Source organism: Callithrix jacchus, chromosome 1 (genome assembly GCF_049354715.1).
Source record: "Callithrix jacchus isolate 240 chromosome 1, calJac240_pri, whole genome shotgun sequence".
Classification (NCBI taxonomy): Eukaryota; Metazoa; Chordata; class Mammalia; order Primates; family Cebidae; genus Callithrix; species Callithrix jacchus.
This window is the reverse complement of record NC_133502.1, coordinates 148,110,389-148,134,310: the sequence shown is the minus strand read 5'-3', so window position 1 is coordinate 148,134,310 and position 23,922 is coordinate 148,110,389. Positions and strand designations below refer to the sequence as shown.

Below are 23,922 nucleotides of genomic sequence, written 5' to 3'. Positions count from 1 at the left end.
TCTTCTTGTTCCATGGGTTGTCTCTTCACTTTGTTGATTGTTTCCATTGCTGTGCAAAAGCTTTTTAAAACTTGATGTGATCCCATTCGTCCATTTATTTACTTTAGTTGCCTGTGCCTAAGGGGAATTGCTTAAGAAGTCTTTGCTCACTCCAGTATCCTGGATAGTTTCCCTGATGTTTTCTTGTAGTTTTATAGTTTTAACTCTGAGATTTAAGTTGTTAATCTATTTTGATTTGATTTTTGTGTATGGCAAGAGATAGGGGTCTAGTTTCATTCTTCTGCATATGGATATCCAGTTCTTCCAGTACCATTTATTGAAGAGACTGTCCTTTCCCCTATGTATGTTCTCGGATCCTTTGTCAAAAATGTGTTCCCTGTAGATAGATGGATTTATTTCTGGGTTTTCTGTTGCAGTGATCTAGGTGCCTGTTTTTTATGCCAGTACCATGCTGTTATGGTTATAGGTTGGTGCAAAAGAAATTGCGATTTTTGCCTCCCCCCCTCCATTTTTTTTCGAGACGGAATTTTGCTCTTGTTGCCCAGGCTGGAGTGCAATGGCGTGATCTTGGCTCACCACAACCTCTGCCTCCAGAGTTCAAGAAACTCTCCTGCCTGAGCCTCCCGTGTAGCTGGGACTACAGGTGTGCGCCACCACACCCAGCCAAGTTTTTTGTATTTTTAGTAGAGGCGGGGGTTCACCCTGTTGACCAGGATAGTCTCAATCTCTTGACCTCATGATCCGCCCGCCCCAGCCTCCCAAAGTGCTGGGATTACAGGCATAAGCCACCGCACCCAGCCTTGCCCTTTTTTTTTTTTAATGGCAAAAACTACATTTACTTTGTTGCCAATCTAATATTATACCTCTGTAGTATAACTTGAAGTCAGGTGATGGAATTCTTCCAGTTTTGTTAGGATAACTATGGCTATTCTGTGTCTTTTGTGGCTTCATATGAACTTTAGGATTGGTTTTCTATTTCTGTGAAGAATGTCATTGGTATTTTGATAGGGATTGCATTGAATAAGTAGATTGCTTTTGGTAGTAATAACATTTTCACAATATCAATTCTTCCAATTCATAAACATAGAATTTATTTCCCTTTTTTGTCCTTTTCAGTTTCTTCCATCTATATTTTATAATTTTCACTGGAGATCTTTCATTGGTTAATTCCTAGGTATTTTATTTTATTTGTAACTATTATAAATGGGATTACATTTTTATTTTTTTAGATTGTTCACTGTGGGCATATAAAAATGCTACTGATTTTTGTAAGTTGATTTTGTATCCTACAACTTTATTGAATTTGTTTATCAGTTCTTATAGTTTTTTGGTGGTCTTTAGGTTTTTCAAAATATAAGATCATATGATTTATGAACAAGGATATTTTGACTTCTTCCTTTCTAATTTGAATGCCCTTTATATCTTTCTCTCATCTGACTGCTCTAGCTAGGACTTCTGTACTATGTTGAATAAGAGTGACAGTGGGTATCCTTGTATTCCACATCTTAAGAGGAAAGGCTTTCAGTTTTTCCCCATTCAGTATGATATTAGCTGTGGGTCTACTGTATATGGTCTTTTTAAAGTTGAGGTATATTCTTCTTCTGCATAGCTTGTTGGGGGTGTTTATCATGAAGGAATGTTGAATTTTATCAGATGCATTTTCAGCATCAATTGAAATGATCATATGATTTTTATTCTTCATTTTCTTGATATGATGTATCACATTGATTGATTTGCATATGTTGAACCATCATCCTTGCATCCCAGAGATAAATCCCACTTGGTCATGATTAATGATCTTTCTAATATACTGTTGAATTTGGTTTGATAGTATTTTGTGGAAGATTTTTGCATTAATATTCATCAAGCATATTGGCCTGTAGTTTTCCTTTTGTGGATGTGTCTTTGGTTTTAGTATCAGAATAATGCTGGCCTCCTAGAATGAGTCTGGAAGTATTCCCTCCTCCTTTGTTTTTTGGAATACTTTGATAGGATTGGTATCAGTTCTATCTTAAATGTTTGGGATAATTCAGCAGTGAAGCCATCAAGTCCTGGGCTTTTCTTTGCAGGAAGCTTTCTTACATGGCTTTGATCTCATTATTTGTTATTGGTCTGTTCAGGTTTTGGATTTCCTCATGGCTCAATCTGGGTAGGTTGTATGTGTCTAGAAATTTGTCTGTTTCTTCTAGATTTTCCAATTTATTGGCAGATAGTTGCTCATAGTAGTGGCTAATGAGCCTTAGTGGTATCCGTTGTAATGTCTCCTTTTTCATTTCTTATTTTATTTATTTGGGTCTTCTCTCTTTTTTTCATAGTCTGGCTGAAGGTTTGCAACTTTATTAAACTTCTTAAAAAACCAACTTTTTCTTATATGAGCTTTTGTATTGTCTTTTTCATTTCAATTTCATTTATTTCTGCTCTGATCTTATTTCTTTTCTTCTACTAATTTTGGGTTTTGTTTATTCTTGCTTTTCTAATTCTTTAAGAGGTATCATTAGGTTGTTTATTGGAAGTTTTTTCTTATTTTTTGATGTAGGCGTTTATAGCCATAAACTTCCCTCTTAGTTCTACTTTTGCTGAATCTCAATAGGTTTTGGTATGTTGTATTTCTATTATTATTTATTTCAAGAAAATTTTCAATTTCCTTCTTAATTTCTTCATTGACCCACTGGTCATTCAGGAACATAATTCCTAAGATTTCTCTTGTTATCAACTTCTAGTTTTATTACACTGTGGTCAAAGAAGATGCTTGAGATAATTTCAGTTTTTTTGAATGTTTTAAGACTTGTTTTGTAACCTAACATATAGTTTATCCTTGAGAATGATCCATGTGATGAGGAAAAGAATGTGTATTTGGCAGCCATTGGATGAAATGTTCTATAAATATCTGTTAGGTCCATTTGGTCTGTAGTGCAGGTTAAGTGTGATGTTTCCTTGTTGATTTTCTGTCTGGAAGATCTGTCCAAGGCTGAAAGTGGGCTATTTAAGTCTCCAGCTATTACTGTATTGGGGTCTGTCTCTCTTTAGCTCTAATAATACTTTATCTGCACCCAGTGTTGAGTGCATATATATTTACATTGTATTACATGCATTACATATGTATATACATTGTATTTGCGGTTGTATCCTCTTGCTGAACTGACCCCTTTCTCGTTATATAGTGACCTTCTTTGTCTCATAGTTTTTGTCTTGAAATCTATTTTGTCTGCTGTGAGTATAGTGATGTTCTTTTTTGGTTTCTGTTGGTATGGAATATCTTTTTCCATTTCTTTATTTTCAGTCCATGTGTGTCTTTACAGGTAGAGTGTGTTTTTTGTAAGCAACAGATCTTTGGGTCTGGTTTTTTGAAAATCCATTCCACCAGTCTGTCTTTTGATGGAAGAGTTTAGTTCATTGGTATTCAGTTATTACTGATGAGTAAAGGCATACACCTTCCACTTTGTTATTTTCTTTGTTATTTTGTGGTCTTCTCTACCTCCTCCTTCTTTGCTGTCTTCCTTTTAGTGAGGGTGATTTTCTCTGTTGATATGACTTAATTTCTCGCTTTTTGGTTTTTGTATATCTGTTGTTTGTTGATTTGAGGTTACCATGTGGCTTCCAGATACACTCTTAAAACTTACTATTTCAAGCTGTTAACAACATTGTTTGCATAAACAAATGAACAAGCAAAAAGAGAACTAATAAAAACTGTACACTTTAACTTCATCTCCCTGCTTTTTAACTTTTTTGTGGTTTCTGTTTATATCTTTTTATACTTCTTATGTCTTGAAAAGTTGTTGTGGTCATTATTTTTGATTGGTTCCTCATTTAGTCTTTCTACTTAAGAGTAATTGACACACCATGATTACTGTTATAATGTTTTCTCTTTGTGACTTTTTTACTTTCATATGATTTTGTGTTGTTTTCTAATGTCCTTTTCTTTCTCATTAATGTACTCCCTTTAACATTTCTTTAAAGACACATCTGCCGTTGATGAAATCCCTCAGGTTCTGTTTGTGTGGGAAAGTCTTTATTTCTCTTTGATATTTGAAGGATGTTTTTGCTGGATACACTATTCTAGGATAAAAGTTCTTTTCCTTCAGCAGTTTCAATATGTCATGCCACTCTCTTCTGGCCCATAAGGTTTCCACTGAAAAGTTTGCTGCCAAATGTATTGGAGCTCCATTTTATGCTATTCGTTTCTTTTCTCTTGCTGAATTTAGAATCTTTTTGGAAACTTTTGACCTTTGGAAGTTTGATTATTAAATATCTTGAGGTGGTATTCTTTGGGTTAAATCTGCTTGGTGTTCTCTTACCTTATTATACTTGGATATTGATATTTTCTCTAGGTTTGGGAAGTTCTTTGTTATTATCCTTTTGAATAAACTTTCTACCTCTATCTGTTTCTCTGCCTCCTCTTTAAGGCCAGAGTAGATTTTTCCTGTTTGCAGATTTTCTAGATCCTGTAGGCATGCTTCATTATAATATATTTTTCTTTTGTCTTTTGTATCCTGTGACTGTATTTTAAATAGCCTGTCTCCAAGCTTACTAATTCTTTTTTCTGCTTGATCAGTTCTGCTACTAAGAGAGTCTGATTCATTCTACAGTATGTCAGATTTTTTAGCTCCCAAATTTCAGTTTGATTTTTTAAAAAAATTTCAATCTCTTTGTTAAATTTATCTTATAGAATTCTGAATTCCTTCTCAGTGTTATCTGTAGTTTCTTTGAGTTTCCTCAAAACAGTTATTTTGAATTCTCTGCTTGAAAAGTCACCTATCTCTATTTTACCAGAATTGGTTCCTGGTGCCTTATTTGGTTCATTTATTGAGGTTGTTTTCCTGGATGTTCTTGATATTTGTGGGTGTTTGTCTGTCTCTGGGAATTGAAGAGTTAGGTATTTATTGTAGTCTTCACAGTCTGATCCTGTTTGTGTCTGTGCTTTTTTAGAAGACTCTGCAGGTATTCATAAGGACTCAGGTGGTGTTATATAAGCTGTAGCTGCATTGGGGGCACCCCAAGCCCAGTAGTGCTGTGGTTCTTGCAGCCTCATAGAGGTACCACCTTGATGGCCTTGCACTTCTGGAAGAATTCTTTGGATTACCAGACAGAGACTTTTGTTCTCTTACTTTCTTCCCAACAAATAGAGTCTCTTTCTCTGTTCTGAACCTACTGGAGCTGGGGATGGAGTGACACAAGCACCCCTGTGACTACCACCACTAGGACTGCTCTGGGTCAGACCTGAGGTAGCACAGCACTGAGTCCCACCCAAGGCCTGCTGTAACCACACCCTGGCAACCACCTATGTTCACTCAAGGCTCTAGAGTAAGTGAAGACCCTGAAGTGAGCACAATCAGTAGGTGGCAAAGCCAGTTAGCCCTATGTTCTTTACTTCAGGGTGGTGAGTTCCCTCTCAGTGGGGTGTGGGGACATTCCATACTTTAGGGGTCAAGAGCATGCTTCTCTAATCCAAATGTGCAGAGTCATTCTGGTTTGAACACCTCTGTTGGAGACATCTGTGTCTGCCATTAACCATGCCCAAAAATACATTTCATGCCTAGTTCTCTCATAATTAAAAATAATTTCTGATACCTTCCAAAGTAAAAAATGTCAGATAACACAATGCAAAACAGAACAGAGCCTTAGATTTTGAGAGGACTCTTAAGATCCTTTGATTTCTAGAGGAATCTGTCTGCTTCTAATTTCTAGGATTTCATGAGGAACACAGAGGTTTTCCCCAAAACAGGTTCCGTAGTGCCACCTCTGTTTTTCTCAAGGAATCTCAGGCTGTTTTAGCTTGAATATCTGCTTTTAATTAAGCTGACTTTTAACCATAGCACTCTTAAAAAAAATTTTTTTTAAATTTCTTATCACCTGACTTTAGCCAGGCTAAGTGGCCAGTATTTCTGGCTTTTGAACTTTACCAAAGGTAACCTTCCAGGTGCTCAGAGAAAGGAAAATTCAAGATTATTTGTGGAGGGGAAGGGAGTCAACAAATGGAAAAGACCTTGCAGATATCAAACCAGGTAGGACTCATTCCCTAAGCCAGGAATTGAACTCTGAACCTGTGCCACCATTGTGAAAAGAGAAAGCCTTAGCTACTAAGCTACAGCACTAGGCAGTTTCCATTGCTCTTCCCTGAAGGAGCCTAGAGCAGTCAGCTTTGAGCTTGCAAAGGCTTTTAACTGCTTAAGATAATTTTTTGAGCAAACTGTGACATGGACCCCAAAATTCCTGTTCCCTGGGTGGCAGAGACCAAGAGAAAGTACTGTCCTATTCTTACGAGGTCAAGCTCCCGAAGACATAGAACAAGATGAAAAAGAAACAACTTTTTTTTTCCAGGGAATTGCAGCAACGTTTGTAACTGACCAGTTTTCCAGGCTGGCTTAAACAGTGAGATTATGAGATCCTAAGCCAGTGTTCTGTGCTAAGGTATTCTTCTGTATGACAGAGCAATATGGAAAGACAAAATTGTAGCACAAAGTATACCAGGTTCGTTACAGTAGTCACTCTGCTTAGTATGCAATATGGAATTGGGAAGGCTCAAACTTGCCCTTGGATAGGCCCTGTCATCTTTAATCCAGCCTCTGCCCTTATGTGGTCCCTGGGTAAGATTGTCATCTTGAGTAACAGAAAAGATAGGAAAGGGAGAAAAGCATTGCTTCCTGCAAGGTGGGGAAGGCAAGGAGCTCAGGGAGGCCAGAGAAAGACCCCCTCATTGCAGCGACACTGAATCAGAAGTTCAGACAGTCACTTGTCAGTTGCAATGAGATGTTTTCCTGCAGTCTTATCAGCTCTCAAGTTTCCCCTTTTGGGAATTAAAAAAGCTCGCCATGTCCAGTGATCCTGTACATAATCCTGTCACCCACAGCTGTCAGTGAAGAGTATAAGGCAAGAGAATAGTGGGTTAACATCCCGTAATGCCAAATCCATTTTTAGCTGAGAGGGACTTTACTGAGGGGGACCTCTCACTCCCTAAATCTTAGGAAGGACTCTAACTATCCTAAGTTGGGCCTTGAACCCCAATTCTATCAAATTTCTTCACCTTTTATTAAGAGGGGCCTTTAATTCACTCTCTTTTAGGAGATACTCTAACTCCCCTAAGTTGGAACTCTAACCCAATCTCATCCTTTACCCAGGTACCCTACTGCTTACCCAGAGTTGGCCAATTGGTGCTGCAGTCTGTTTCCTTTTGGTTTGGGGGTTTCCTCAGTATCATCCCTCCATGGTTCGCCAGGAGGATGTTACTGGAAAGGGGTCCTGATCCAGACCCCAAAAGAAGGTTCTTGGATCTCATTCAAGAAAGAATTCGAGACGAATCCATAAAGTGAAAGCAAGTTTGTTAAGAAAGTAAAAGAATAAAAGAATGGCTACTCCATAGGCAGAGCAGCCCTGAGTTGTATTTTATTGCTTATATGTACTACATTTTCATTATCCATTCATCTGCTGATGGCCACTTAGGTTGATTTCATATTTTGACTGTTGTAAATAGTGCTTCAGTAAACATGGGGGTGCAGATATGTCCTTGCTATACTGATTTCCTTTTCTTTGGATAAATACTCACTAGTGGAATTGCTGGATCATATAGTAGTTCTATTTTTAGTTTTTGAGAACCCCTATTCTGTTTTCCGTAGTGGCTATACTACTTTACAGTCTCGTTAACAACATATGAGTGTTTCCCTTTCTCCAGATCCTCTCCATTATTATTTTCATATTTTTGTTAGTAGCCATTCTAACTGGGGTGAGATGATATCTCATTGTGGTTTCAATTTGCATGTAACTACATGATTAGTAATACTGACCATTTTTTCATATACTTTTTGGCCATTTGTATGTCTTTTGAGAAATGTTTATTGAGGTGCTATGCCCTTTTTAAAATTGGAGTTTTTTTTTTTATTGCTGTTACTTGTGTTTCTTGTGTATTCTAGATATTAATCTCTTGTCAGATGATAAGTTTACAGATATCTCCACCACTAATTCTCAGGTTGACTCTTCACTCTGTTGAGTGTTTCCTTTGCCCTATAGAAGCTTTTTAGTTTGATGTAATCTCAGTTGCCTATTTTTGCTTATTTTGCCTGTGCATTTAAAGCGTATCCTTAAAATCTTTTCCCAGACCAATGTTCTGAAGCATTTCCCCTATATTTTTGTTTATGGTGAGAGATATGGGCACTTAGAATTTTTTATACCTATTGTGAAAACTATTTTAGACTCAGAAATAGATTTTTAAAAATCGTGTCATTAATGTGTGTGCCTTAAAAGGAAAATAAATTTGTTCGAGTAATTCCTAAACAACTTTACACTCAGAAACTGACTGTTGTGCATCATTTCTCAACTGAGTCGAGTTTTATTTTTTCTATACAATATTGACCTCCATGCCATTAAGAGTGTTGGTAATGCTCTACTCTCTCTAGGAATTTCTCCCAAGCTGCTAAACGCTTTCTGCAAGTATTGATGCTATCACTTTCCTATTTGACTAACCTCAGAGTTTATTTTTTCTGAATTGAAATATATCTGGCTACCTAAGCAACTTTTCTTCAAAGTTACCAAAATATAAACCAAAATGTTAATAATGGTTTTATCCAGTGGTGGTTGGAAGTGGGTCTTGTTTTCTTCTTTATACATGTTTGTTTTCCAAAACTTCTAAACACACATAGACACATGTGTACACATGCATATGCACATTCACACAATTAGATCATGGCCTTGCTTCAACTGTGGATAATCATTATATGTCATCTTCTGCAGTCTTACCATTTGGGGAATTTTGGGAATAGAATTCATTTTTCTCTTTGGTGGTTATGCTTGCTGTCTTGGATCTAGAAAGTCCCATCAGTTAGCCCCTGGTGGGACCAGGTTCTCTGCTGACCTCCAGTGGCCATAGGCTGTATGGCACTAAGCAAGAGGCATTCATGTGTTTGCTGGTCAGCGCAGAACTTTCAAACAGACCCACACTCGGTACTTTGTAATTGTCCTTGATTAGGTAGCACATGCCCCCATATACCTAAGTTGCTTTTACCTGTCTGTCTTCCAGTGCAACTTGAACCTTACTTATTGGAAACCAAGAAGCTTTTTATAGGAACTATAAATAAATACCATAATAAGAACAAGAAAATATGAAGTGAAGAATTTATGTGCATAGAACAGAATTTATATAAGCAGTTAAGCCTGAGTTCTGAGTGAGCTTCTAGGTTTTGCTTATTAGTTTTCTGTTGAGGTATTTTGTTTTGTTTTTTTGGGGATGTTTGTCTTTTGGGGTTTTTTTGTTTGGTTGTTTGTTATGAGGGGTGCAGTTTGGGAATAGAAAGAGGTACATAGGCAGCAGTGTTCTTCTTCTAAAACCAGAAGAACAGTAAGACTTTCCTGTTGAAATGTTCTGCCTCTTTGTATTTTCTGTCATGGATATCCACAGCAGGGAGAGACGCTGCTGAAACAAGAGCATGAGGCAGTTTCCCCGTTTGGAACCCTGCTGGGCATTAGTGAGGCGGGCAGGCAGGACCCGTCAAAGAAAAGTAAGTGACCATTGGAGCAAAAATACATGCTAATTTTCCAATCAGTGAGCTGTTAACCTTCTGAGATGTATAATTCCTCTGACATCCATTTTAACATTTGATCTATCCAGTTAATTTAAAAAACCCATTTATTATACCCCTTAAGTCATTCTTTGTTACATTGTCAAAATGTCACATTCTAATTATCTTAAAATCACTTTTGGCCAAAGCTTGTTAAAAAAAAAAAAAAGTCAGCATTATGTCTGAGATTATTGATCAACGTAATTTTGAGATTTTTGCTTCTTAATAATTAAATGCCACTGCATTATGCAGCATATCTGCTGCCATGGTTTTTGAGAACGAAGCAAATGAATATGGGATCCCTTACTGGTTTTCAAATATTTTAAATGTTTTTCCGTCCATAACCAGAATTTTAAAGCAATCTAAAGGTTATAATTTTTGTTAATAGACTCTTGTGATTTTTGCCACAACTATTACAGCAGCCTCCTTACTAGTCTCCCTGGTTCTCTACTACTGCCAGGTGAATTTTTTGAAAGCCCAGCTCTTACAGCTCAGTGGCTGCTTATCACAAACAGGATAAAATTAAAACTCCATTAACTTAGCACTTAGGACCTTCTAGAGTGCGTTTCTAACTTTATTCTACTCCTAGTTTATGCATACTTGCTATTAGCACTGCTTTCTCATTGTGCCCATGAATTCATCAAGTTTAGAAAGTTAAAAGCATTATATTGTGTCTGGTAGTGCATCTTGCTGTCCATTTTCATACTGGTACGTAGGGCACAAATGGAAAATAGATGTTTTCTATTAGACTAGTTTTTTTCCTTCTGAGACCATCTCATATCCTCTCTGCCAGATTCTCTGGATATTAAAAAGATTCTTTGACTTCTTCTTGACAAATTCAGCACCAACTAGGCTAGTTTACCTTTATTAACATTGAATATTGGACCTAAATTAAACCTAGTAGGAATATTTTACTTTCATAGGGCTTCATACTATTGAATTTTAGTTTTAAAAATTGTTATTATTACTGATTTTTCACCAGTGTGAAAGACAAAATGTTATCTGGGAGTTTTAATTTGTAACTTTCTGTAACTGAACATATTTAATATGTTTATTGCTAATCTGTGTTTCTTTCATAAACTGATATTGTTAGCCAATTTATCTTTTTGGTAGTCTTTTTAAAGCTAATTCTTTATTCTGTATATTAATCAGTTGTGTCTAGTACATGTCACAAGTACCTTTCTTCCTGTTTGTCTTAAAAATTTATGTGTATGTGTGTAGGTTTTTCCTGGCCTATGTGGCTTCAAAATCTGGCAAATGTCTTGGCTGCACATGGTCTTGATACAGGGTTACAGGTCCTTTCCAAAGTAGACATCATTGTCTCCTAAGTACCATGAGGCCATATGAGATTTTTCATCTTTGTGACCCAATTCCCCAGGTTCCTATATCACCCCAGTGCTCAGCAAATGTCCCCCGGAGACATTTCTCCTGCCTATGCAGGTATAATTCTCAGCCATGAATCTGCAACTGCAGACTTATTTTCCAAAACCAATTACACAGGAAACCTGTAGGAAAGAAAACAGTCAGTGATCTTTGCTTACCCTAGGATTGGTTCTTCCCTTCCTGGAATGTCAGTTCCTTTAGTCTTTGTTGCTTTCATGATTTCTGATATCTTAAAAATAAGATTTGAAGGTTTTTTTAGTTGTTGCAATAGGAACAATACATTTCTCCTACCCACGACATCCTGTTTGGAAATGGAAATCCATTTGTAGGTTCCCTTTTATATTTTCTGTAACTCAATAAAATCATCTGCAAATAATGACATTTCTTCCTTTCCAGTCTTTTCTTTTTCTTGTTATTTTGACCAAGAACTCCAAATCAGTGTTATATAGAAGGGATAGCAGACATCTCTTTTTCTTTTTTGATCTTAGCATGAAAGCTTTTGGTATATCACCATTCAGTTGTTTGGTATTTGTTTATTTAAATATCCTTTTTTCAGAAGTTCTATTCCTAATTTGCTACGAGTGTTTAAGCACGAATGGATAGCAAATGTTTTTCTGCTTTTGAGAGGTATTAAATGTTTTTCTTTTATTCTGTCAGTGTTGTGATGTACATTAATTGGTTTTCAAAAATTTAAACTGAAGTGCTAGACTAAATCTAGCTTTACTGTGATGTATTATCCTTTGTATGTAGTGCTAAGTTTGTTAATATTTCTCAAGTTTTACATCTATGTTCTTGAGTAAGATTAACACATACTTATTTTTTTCTCATAATTTTCTTGTCAGGATTCCCATAAAGATTATGTTGAGCTCGAAAACTAGTTGGGAAATGTTCCCTCTTTTTGTATTCTCTGGGATAGTTTGTGTAAAATTGCCATTATTGGCTCCTTAAATGTCTGGTAGAACTTACTAGTGAAGATGTTTGGGAATGGAGTTTTCCTTGTGGAAAGGCTTTGAATTAGATTTGGGTTCCTTAATAATTTTAGGATTTTTTTTAGATGGAGTCTTGCCGTGTTGCCCAGTCTAGTCTTGAACTCCTGGGCTCAAGCAATCCTCCTGCCTCAGTCTTATGCATAGCCAGAGCTATGGGTGTTCGTTACTGTACCTGGCAATGATGTTAGGGCCATTTATATCTTCCATGTCTTCTAGTGTCAGTTTTGATAAGTTATATTTTCATGGGAATTCTTTCATTTTATATGAATCTTCAAACTTAATGGCACTAACTTACTGATAGTAGCTGTCAGTGGAATGAGCTTAGAAGTGTATTTTTTGAAAGAGAAAAACCTGAGGTCATGCCATTACTTTCAATTCAAATTATTATAGGGTTTTTACTTAATTATCTCAGTTTTATATATTTTTTCCTTATGCCAAAAGTCTTCATTCTTTTTTGTTTTTAAGCCCTGGAAAATTAAAGCAATTAATTCAAAAAGTCTTGATTCTTAATGGCATTAGCATGATTACTCATGTGCCTTATCTGTAACACACATGTATTTATTAATTTCAGAATAACAATGCCAGTATTAAATATTTTTTTAAATTTTGTTTTGTTTTAATGTTAAACATTTCCATGGTTCCAAAGTCAAAACTATAAAAACAAAGTATTGTCAGGGAATTCATACCTGACCTCTCCACCCACCATTTTTTCCCATTGGTGTGGTTTTTTTTTTTTTTTTTTTTTTTTTTGTGAGTGAGGGAGAGACAACTATATAAGCAAGCATATATATACATGTAAATATGTGTGCATGTATATATGTATGTATTTCTATTTCTTCCCCAAGTTTCTTCTTCATATTTCTTATACAACATATTTGACCTGTACACACTCTTCTGCACCTGGCCTTTTTTTTTTTTTTTAACTTAAGTATATCTTGAAGATTGCTCGTTAGCAGCATACAGAGATGTTTTTTATTCTTTTATATTACAGCCTAGTACTTCATTATATGGGTACCATACTTTATTCAGCCAGTCTCCTATTGATGGACATTTGGAGAAATAGTAACTTTTTTTTTTTTTGAGGCAGGGTCGTACTGTCACCCAGGCTAGAGTGTAGTGGTACAATCTTGGTTCACTGCAACCTCCGCCTCCCAGGTTCAAGAGATTATTATGCCTCAGCCACCAGGTATAGCTGGGATTACAGACGTGTGCACCAGGCCTGGCTCATTTTTGTATTTTTGGTAGAGACATGGTCTTGCCATGTTGGCCAGGCTGGTCTCATAAACTCCTGACCTCAAGTGATCCACTTGCCTCCGCCTCACAAAGTGCTGGGAGTACAGGCATGAGCCTCTGGGCCCGGCCAAAATAGTAACTTTTAAAAAGACATTTTTCATTCTCAAGACTGCAACACTGTAGTGTTGGCCAGTAGAGCTATTTGATCTAATTTTATAAAACTTTTTGTTTATACATCATGCCAAAATTCATTTTATGGCTGGACACAGTGGTTCACAGCTGTAATCCCAGTTTTGGGAGGCTGAGACAGGAGGATCACTTGAGTTCAGGAATTCATTACTGACCTGGGCAACATAGTGAGATCTCAGCTTTACAAATATATATATATATATATATATATTTTTTTTTTTTTTTAAATTTAAGATTAGCCAGGCATGGTGGCATACACATGTTGCCTGAGCTACTCTGGAGGCTGAAGTGGAATGATTGCTTAAGTCTAGGAAGTTAAGGCTGCAGTGAGCTCTGATTGTGTCATTGAACTCCAGCCTGGTGACAGAGCAAGACCTTGTCTTAAAAAAAAAAATAAAAAATCAAAGTTTCTTTTTAAATGATTATCAGGTTATTCATCATTGTAAGTAGGACAACTGCAAGTCTTTTTGCCTTATTTCAGGTGTCTCTATTTTGTTTAAAAGGCTGCTACTTGTTTATGGTACCACTCTCTCATTTCTCAATTTGTAGTACCAATTTAATCTCATTAAATCCTTGCTCAGGTGATAGAACCGATCATCTTTGTAACACCCCAAAGACATAGTCTCTCCTAGTAATTTATCGGGTTGAAAAAGGGCTTATAGTTGATATGTATCTTTTGTTCATCTGCTTCAAGGAAGTACCAGCTCCTAAAGTAGATTATTGTCTGTGTTAATTATGTATAAATTAAAATGTCTTATTTCAGATTTCTGTGATTTGATGAATAAAGCATTCTCAATCTCAGTATGACCAGTTCTTCTCATTGTTTATTCATAGTTGTCTTCTGTTTAAATAATTTTAGTAATCAATCATGATTTCTACTTTATAAATTCACATGGAGTATGCCAGTGTTATTTAGACTTAGTTACTTAGTTTGCCAAAATGTTATATAATCTTTTCTCCAGCCTCCCTTCTGAGAGCTCATATTCCATTTTAACCTCTAATATACTTAGTATTTTTGATTGCTTATACTAGAGAGAATAAAGTTGCTTATACTAGAGAGAATAAAGTACAACCTTATCAAAATATTGTAAGTACTTTTGCCTGTCTCTTCCTGGACCATGCGAAGACTTTAGAATGTAATTCACCTTCTGCTTACCTCCCCTCCCCAGTTTATATGCTGCTGTCATGTATTTTAATGTCTGTTGAACCCCATAAGGCATTATTATTATTGCTGCTTTTTGTAGTCATTATTCATGTGCCATGCTTACTGTGGCATGCGTTGTATTACTTAATTTAATGCTTAAGACAATCTTATGTGGTAGAAATGATTATTCTTATGTAATAGATGAGAAACCAAGGCATGGAGAGTTTATGCAGTTTATATGTTCACATGGCCAGTAAGTCACAAATTAGGATTTAAACCCAGTCCAGACTCTGGTCTCTCAACTAATGTAAACCGTCATGATTATTATTATATTTTTTCTCTCTCTCATTGAAAAAGAATGACTTGAACCAAAAAGTTCTCACTAAGCAACTGTAGGGTTTTTGGCTGTTAGGCTAATGGTCTCACCCGGACTACATATGAAAGTAAATAACTTTTTTCATTCTTTTAGCTGACATAGCCCAGAGATACAGGATAAGCAAATATCCAACCCTCAAATTGTTTCGTAATGGGATGATGATGAAGAGAGAATATAGGGGTCAGCGATCAGTGAAAGCACTGGCAGATTACATCAGGCAACAAAAAAGTGACCCCATTCAAGAAATTCGGGACTTAGCAGAAATCACCACTCTTGATGTAAGTTGTAACTTTTGCTAGATTAAATGAACACTGCCTGATTAATGTAAACATTCTAATGCAAACAAAAAATCTGGACATTCTCCTATAGTTTATTGCAATGGATTTGACATACATAATGAGCTGAATTTTTTTGAATTAATCATAAGGGAAATGCTTATGTTATACTGAACTTCTGGATAAAAGATACTGCATACAGTAAAGTTGTACTCATTTGAATTAATTGAGCACAAAGAAAAGCCTCAATTACAAAGAAATGGAAGTTAAAGTCAAGCATATACAACCAGAGCTTCTGTATTTTTCTTGTGGAGACCTTCAAGGTATCTCCTGTACTCTTGTGTTAGCTCTTTTTAAAGTTTTAATGTCCTCTAAAAGAGCTTCTTCATAATAATAAGTTTAACACACCCCTTTCTTTGTAGTGTTTTAAAGATAACAGAAAACAACAAAAGCAAAACAATTGAGTTTGGTTACTATTCATCACTGTCATTGGTGACTAACACAGTCATCAATCAGCAGTGTCAGGTTTGAGATTTGATTTTACCCTACTTGCAAGTTAAGCGAACCAATTACCATTACATGGATTCTATTAGAAGACATGAGACTTCTGGGTCAGAGACAAAAGACTTTATTACTCACATCACAGCAAGCAGTGTGAGCATGTTTGCATTTGTTTCCTTGCCCTCCACATCCTATGGAGGCAACACATAACCCATTGCACACGCAGGGAATGTCACAGGAGAGGGACACTGGGTTTAGGGAGCTCACCGTTTCAGAGCAAGTAGTAACCCTGCTGTTTGTCCTGTCAGAAGGAATTACCTCATATCTCAGTGTTGCTTGCTGCAAGCACAACTCTGAGAAATGGCCTGGATAGAGAGTAGTCAGGGTCTCTCCTTTTTTGGTATACCTAGTAAGATGGGTAGGAGTGTGAGAGGGCCATGGAGAAGTCTCTCGACAGTCACAAGTTATGATCGATACATTGTTTTAACACATTTTAGAATTAGTCTTCTTACTTAGGAAAAGATTGTCACTAATCAAATAGTTCTCTATTTCTTAAAAATTTAAAATGCTAGATGGAAATGTTTATAATTATATTTATTACAGTTAAGATTGTTTTCAACCTAATATAATCTTTAATCATTTTGGACTAGGTTTTAAAAACTAAATATACAAAGAAACAAAAAAAAATAATAAAATAAAAACTATGCATTTATAGTCATACTTCATTTGAACAATAATTTGATCTATTTAGGTACTAAGATAAGGGGTAAATGAAATAACATGTTTATAAAACTATATATGTTTGCAAAATTAGATACTTTATTTTACAGCGCAGCAAAAGAAATATCATTGGATATTTTGAGCAAAAGGACTCAGACAACTATAGAGTTTTTGAACGAGTAGCGAATATTTTGCATGATGACTGTGCCTTTCTTTCTGCATTTGGGTAAGTATCTTACTTAAAAGTATGTTAATGGGTTGGTTTGGCTGACATGTTAAATTACTGTTGTATTTGGTCATTTTCTGAAGATGATCTCTCCAAAGATGATCTCAGTCCTTTTTTTTTTTTTTCTGGAGTCTTGCTTGTTGCCCAGGCTGGAGTACAGTGACGTGATACCGTCTCACTGCAACCTCCACCTCCCAGGTTCAAGCGATTCTCCTGCCTCATCCTCCCGAGTAGCTGGGACTACAGGCATACGCCACCGCACCCAGCCAATTTTTGTATTTTTGTATTTTTAGTAGTTTCACCATGTTGCCCAGGCTGGTCTCAAACTCCTGAGCTCAGGCAGTCTGCCTGCCTCGGCCTCCTAAAGTGCTAGGATTATACCCTCTGTCCTTTTAAAATGACCAAGCAGTCTGTATACCTGTCTCTGAATTCTTTTTAAGGGTTTAAAAGTCTGTTCTTCTTTCTGTAGTATTATCTATTTCAGAATGTGGGTAAGAGGGAAAAAATGGACAAGTTAACAATTAACTCATTCGTGCTTTTATTCAACTAATTTCTTAACACTTATCCTTTGTCAGGCAAAATGCTAATCTGTGGGGTTACCACACTGAAACAATATACTGTTTTTCTTGTTAAGCATGAGTTTTATCGTCTTCATTCATCTCCATCTCTCCACCACCTTTTCTTACACCTTCCCTGTCTCAGAGGAACAATTCTTTCTAAGTCTAACCTTTTCACTGGTGTCCTTGTAACTGTCCTTTCAAACTCCTCTGGGGCTTTGATACATCAATTGTTCCTGCTTTCTTATGTTTTCAACCTGACCCTTTTCAAGAACTGCTTTCCTTTTCTGATAACACACTTCTTTCTTTTCTGACCTGCCTCTTCTATCTCTTAAGCTATAATCTCATTTTTCTTTTTATTCTTTTTTTTCCCAAAGATTAGTTTATGCCTGGCTACTTTGATTTTCTCAAACTCTAATCAGTAAAAAACCTTAACCTTTTGGAAGCTGACTTTCACCCTCCATTGCTCTAATGAAACTTGTCTCTGCACAGTCACAAAATGACTTCTTAATTACCAAATCAAGTGGCCTTTTAAACATCTTAATACTATTCAGTTCCTCTGAAGGGTATGATAGTCAACTATCTTTTCCATTTTTTGCTGTGTCAACACTTAAATTTGAACCCCCTGGTTTGCTCCTTACCTGTCTGAATTCTCTCACTTTATCTCCTTTTCTTCTTTTTTTCTCAAGATGCAGTCATTTTTGTGGTTCTGTTCTTGACCCTGTCTCCTCATTGAAGGTTATCTCAGCCATCCTTTGACTTCCATGCAGTATTATTTCTCTTTTCATTGGGTCATGACTGTTAGGCTCAATTGTAGTTGCCATCTTGAGTAGAGCCCAGATTTGTGGCACAGCATATCCTCTCCATTTTTTGACCTTTATTATTTGTCCTTGCTTTAATGCTTTTTAAAGATTTTGTTTGTATATTATATTGTGTGCATTATCAGTTTCTTATTTTTTATTTTTGAAGCAAACAGGTCTCACTGTGTTGCCCAGGATGGTCTTGAACTCCTGGCCTCAAGTGATCTTCCTGTATCTGCCTCCAAAACTGCTGGGATTACAGGCATGAGCCACTATGCCCAACCCATATTAATTAAATGCTGCAAGCACACTTCTGCACCAGAGCCTTTGACCTTACTGTTCCTGTATCTGGAAGTGCTTCTCCCAGATGTCATCTCATCAGAAAGTCTTTGCCTGATAACCTTATATAAAGTAGCATTACCATCATTTAATTTGTCATTCTTTATCTACTTATTCCACTTACTTTCTTCATAGTATTTTTTTGTAACCACCCAAGATAAATATATCTACTTGTTAGTCTATCTTTACTCACCAAAATGTAAACTCCACGAGAGAGAGAGTTTTGTTAGTTTTCTTCACTCCTGTTTACTCAGTGCCAACACCATACCTGATACAAAGGAAGCACATAGTAAATAGTTACTGAATGAATGAATTAATTAATGGAACACATTCCTTCTGTTTCTGTCATCAATCTAGGTTAGCAGCCCTTTTCCCTATCTCCTGGACTACTCTAGTTAGAAATTGGAGATAAATCAGTATTCAATTAATCTAAAAATAATTGATTACAAAAATAATCTGTTGTAGTAGTCACTCTACAAATGTTTATTGAGCAGCTGCCAGATACTGTACTAGGTTTAGGAAATAACAATGGACAAATAAACAAAAAATTACTTGATTTATGGAAAAAATTATCTATTATTTATGATTCTTTTGTATCACCAGTAGATTTTCTGGGTTCATGGATAGTTTTAAGAAAGTACTTTTTAGCCTGAGCCAACTTATGGAACTATATTTGAGTGATGTGGGTTATTTCTGTTTTTTTTTTTTTTAATTAGTCCATGTGACCAAACCAGTGATCTTGATCCCTAGTTGCTAGACAACAGTCTGAGGTCAAACACAACCTTTTAGTGCTAAAACTCCCCATCTAAACTTATACAAAACACAAAAACAACTGACTAAAATTTTCCATTAAAAAGTCTGCCTCATATTAAAGATTTTCTTTAAATGTTTGCTTTTCTTGGTATTGCATAATCTTATAATAGGAAAGATTATTGATAAGTATATATTTGTCAGTAATTCATACATTGCATTCTGTCATTCAGGTTTATTACTATTTCTCCTTTCCTATAGGGATGTTTCAAAGCCAGAAAGATACAGTGGAGACAACATAATCTACAAACCACCAGGGGTAAGTTGCTATTTCTTAATGTGTATGATAAGATATAATTTAAATACATGTATAACATGTAGTTTTAAATGTGTTAATATTCATAGAATCATAGAACTTTAGAATTGAAAGTACCTTTGACGCATCATCTTATGCTAATCTAAACCCTTCAGAATGAAGATGGAACCACAAAAGTCTAAAGTCACACAGGCATTAGAGTGGCAGAGCTGGCATAGGGATCCCCTGACTCTCAGGCCTTTTCTACCTTTCTGGCATTCGGTTTGGGAGCCAAATTTTAAAAATGCTCCAGTTGTCCGTGATTGTTACTTCTACCTATATTGTACAAACCAAACTCCCAGATCTTCTGGGGTATAAATTTACTAGGTACCTGCCAGACAATAAGGAACAGCTAGGTTGTTTTGAACCTGTGGGGTAAGAAGTTTTAAGTAGCTGCTTAGGCCCTACCAGGTGATGGTAGCCATAAATAAGAGGCAAAAGTCATAGTGTTATCCCAAATTTCCCAAGGGTCTGCCATTGCCATTTTTTTTACATACAAAAAAAATTGAAATTTATGGATATTTTTTCAATTCATAGCTTTCATTTTCATGTTTACGGTGTTTTGACACTGAGATTTTGAATTTTTATGCAGTCAGATAAATCAATTTCTTGCTTAGAAAATATCCTATTTTGAATTCACCTAGGTGTTTGTCTATTTTTTTTTGCAAGCGCATTTCTTTGAGTAGCTTACCTTAGTATCATCATCTCTAGATTGTCAATCCAGTACATATCTCCCAATGTAGTGTGGTTGTTCAGAGGATGGGTTCTGGTGGCATCAGACTGGGTTTGAACATCAAATGTGCCACCTTCTTAGGTATGTTACTCTGGGAAAGATTCTTCACTTCTCTCTGCTTCACTTTCCTAATTAGTAAAAGTGGGATGATAATAATAGTACCTGCTTTATAGGAATGTTGGGAGGATTAAATAAATCAACACATGTAAAATGCTTAGAACCATGCTTAGACACATTAAGTTTACTCAATAATATTAGCTATTATTATCATTTTAGACACTTCATAATGATTTTGAGTTAATGTGGAACAAGATATGTAGGTAATAAAAGTAATAGTCTTGAGGTGGGTGGATCACGAGGTCAAGAGATCGAGACCATCCTGGTCAACATGTTGAAACCCCATCACTACTCAAAATACAAAAAAATTAGCTGGGCATGGTGGTGCGTGCCTGTAATCCCAGCTACTCAGGAGGCTGAGGTAGGAGAATTGCCTGAACCCAGGAGGCGGAGGTTGCGGTGAGCCGAGATCGCGCCATTGCACTCCAGCCTGGGTAACAAGAGCGAAACTCCGTCTCAAAAAAAAAAAAAAAAGTAATAGTCTTGCCTTACATTCATATAGCATCTTGTATTTTTCAAGGCCTTTTCACTATTCATACTTTCTGCTGAAAGAAGACATTTCTAAAATTTTCAACTCTAAGGAGTAGCTAAATTAATTCATTTGGAGAATTCTTCTTTGCAATTGCCTTCCTGCCTTTGGTGAAGATACTGATAAAGAGTTAATTGACCTAAATCCAAGGAAAAGCAATAGGCTTGGGTGTCACAGGTTGGATTATTAACTCCCTGGTAATCACAGAATTATCTGCCTTTTACCACCTATGATTCTCTTTCTTGGAAGTTCTATGATTTATGATTCTTCTGTATCACCAGTAGATTTTCTGGGTACATGGATAGTTTTAAGAATGTACTTTTTAGCCTGAGCAATATAACAAGACCCCATCTCTGCATAAAATAAAATAATTAGCTTGGCGTGGTGGCACACACTTGTAGTCCCAGCTACTTTGGAGGCTGAGGTAGGAGAATTGCTTGAGCCTGGGAGGTCAAGCCTACAGTGAGACATGATCATGTCACTGTACTCCAGCCTGCGTGACAGAGTGAGACCTGCTTTAAAGAAAAATAAATAAATACAATGTACTTTTACGAGCACAGGTCAGATTTAATTTTTTTTTCCTGTTTTGTAATAGCATTCTGCTCCGGATATGGTGTACTTGGGAGCTATGACAAATTTTGATGTGACTTACAATTGGATTCAAGATAAATGTGTTCCTCTTGTCCGAGAAATAACATTTGAAAATGGAGAGGTATGAGCTTTCTACCGTGTATTGTTACTTTAAATGTCTGAAATCACGAGCTTCCTCCACCTGTCTTACTATGTTAACAGAGTTATCAGTTGTAAGAATCATATAGTGTATATAACTATATCATAGCTATTTCTGTAATATAAGCCAGTGATTCTTTACCTTTGCTGTCCCAGAATCCCTCTGTTACATTTCCATTAATAGCAGTTCACTACAGCCTTGAAAATGAGTTTGAAAATTCCTTTCAGGTGATTCTGATACCCAGCTGTTGGTTGAGGATTCTGTTTAGGTGGATGTCCTTTAGAACAAGGGTCCTCAATCCCTGGGCAGCGGACCAGTACCAGTCCATGGCCTGCTAGGAACAGGACTGCCCAGTGAGAGAGCAGTATGGCCTGAGCTCTGCCTCCTGTCAGATTAGTGGCAGCATTAGATTCTTATATGAGTGTGAACCCTGTTGTGAACTGCACATGGAGGGATCTAGGTAGCATGTTCCTTATGAGAATCTAACTAATGCCTGATGATCTGAGGTGGAATAGTTTGATCCCAAAATCAAACTATTCCCCCACCCCAATTGGTAGAAAAATTGTCTTCCATGAAACCGGGCTTTGGTGCCAAAAAAGTTGGGGACCACTGCTTTAGGAGCAATGCTTTGCTGATTTTAGTTGCAATTATTTGTAGACAATGAATAATACTTTGGCACTAAAAGATTTTTCTGTTTTTTTTTTTTAAGGCAGTTATGTTGTCTTTTTCATTATAAATAATGAAAGCGGTTATCAGTGATCATGTACCTGACCTCAGTCATCCCATGTATCTGAAATCAGGCCAATCAAAATGTGTACAACTCTCACAAAAACAAAACTCCAAAACCTAAGAGGCTAGAGGAACAAGTACAAAGAGTTATGTCTGTAAGGACCTCTCTCCTTTCTTTACTTTGTTAGATATATAGTCAATTTCAGGTCTTTTTTTTTTTTTTTTTTTTTTAAACCAACAGCCTAAGAATGCAAGTTTTTAAAAACTTTGTAAAATGTATATGTATGCATATACATTTCAAAGAATTGTAAGTATATAAATCACAGTTGAAATATCTGACCTCCCAAAATTATCACAGAGTAAACATATCCATATAATCACTACTTAGTGTTGTGGAACAAATATTTGTGTGTCCCAGTATTCATATGTTGAGATCCTAATCCCCAATGTGGTAGTATTAAGGAATGAATCCTTCTCATGAATGGTATTAGTGACCTCATAAAAGAGACCTCAGAGAGTTCTGTAGCCCTCTTTCTACCATGTGAGGATACAATGAGAAGTAGGCAGTCTGCAACCTGGAAGACAGCCCTCACTAGAACTGACCATGCTGGCACCCTTATTTTGGACTTCCAGCCTCCAGAATGATGAGAAACGAACTTCTGTTATTTATAAGCTACCTAGTTTATGGTACTTTAATATAGCAGCCCAAACTAAGACAGAGAGAAGGTGGACAATTTTTTTCAGCAAAGGGCCAGGTTTGTCATATGATAGGCTTTGTAGGTCATATAATCTCTGTTGCAGCTACTCAGCTTTGCAGTTGTGACACAAAGGTAACCTTAAGACAATATGTAAACAAATAAATGTGGCTGTGTTTCAATAAAGTTTTATTTCTGGACACATAGTTTTCACATGAAATATTACATTTTTTTCCCAATTATTTAAAAATGTAAAGACCACGGCCCTATGCTGTGGCTCACACCTGTAATCCTAGCAGTTTGGAAGGCCCAGGGAGGCAGTTCACCTGAGGCTGGGAGTTCAAGATCAGCCTGGCTAACATGGTGAAACCCCATCTCTACTAAAAATACAAAATTAGCCAGCATGGTGGCGGGCGCCTGTAATCCCAGCTACTCGGGAGGCTGAGACAGGAGAATGACTTGAGTCCAGGTGGTGGAGGTTGCAGTGAGCTGGGATCTGTCACTGCACTCCAGTAACCGCACTCTGGACAACAGAGTGAGACTCCATCTCAAAAAATATATAATAATAAGTAAAGACCATTTTTAGCTTGTGGACCAAACGGAATCAGGCAGCAAGTCTGATTAGACACATGGCTGTAATTTGCCAATCCCTGAGATAGGTCAAGAAATAAAATATTTCCAAACCCCTTGTCTTCTCAATCATTACCCCATTTACCATCTTCGTAATCATCACAGCTATTTTGAATAGGGCTGTCTTAAGTTTTTCCTGTTTTTGAACCTGAAATGGAATCATGCCTTTTGTTCCTGGCTTCTTTCACTCAACTTCATGGAATTCATTCATATTGCATGAAGCTGTAGTTCATTCATTTTCATGCTGAATATAATTCCGTTATATAAATATAACACAATGTATCCATTCTACTGTTGGTGGACATTTAGACTGCTTCCAGTTTTTGAGTACTGTGAATAATGCTGCTATGAACATTCTTATATATGTCTTTTGGTGA

General features: G+C 36.5%; 1 protein-coding gene across 3 annotated transcripts in view; it reads left to right on the top strand.

Moving 5' to 3' along the window:
• Positions 1-23,922, top strand: part of ERP44 (endoplasmic reticulum protein 44) — a 98,702-nt gene that overhangs the window by 50,367 nt on the left and 24,413 nt on the right. For all 3 annotated transcript variants that reach the window (XM_002743139.7, XM_078373380.1, XM_078373374.1), the window contains 4 exons: positions 14,953-15,137; positions 16,466-16,581; positions 19,289-19,346; positions 21,357-21,473. In XM_002743139.7, the coding sequence (XP_002743185.1) occupies positions 14,953-15,137; positions 16,466-16,581; positions 19,289-19,346; positions 21,357-21,473 (476 nt within the window). The remainder of the gene's footprint in view (positions 1-14,952; positions 15,138-16,465; positions 16,582-19,288; positions 19,347-21,356; positions 21,474-23,922) is intronic.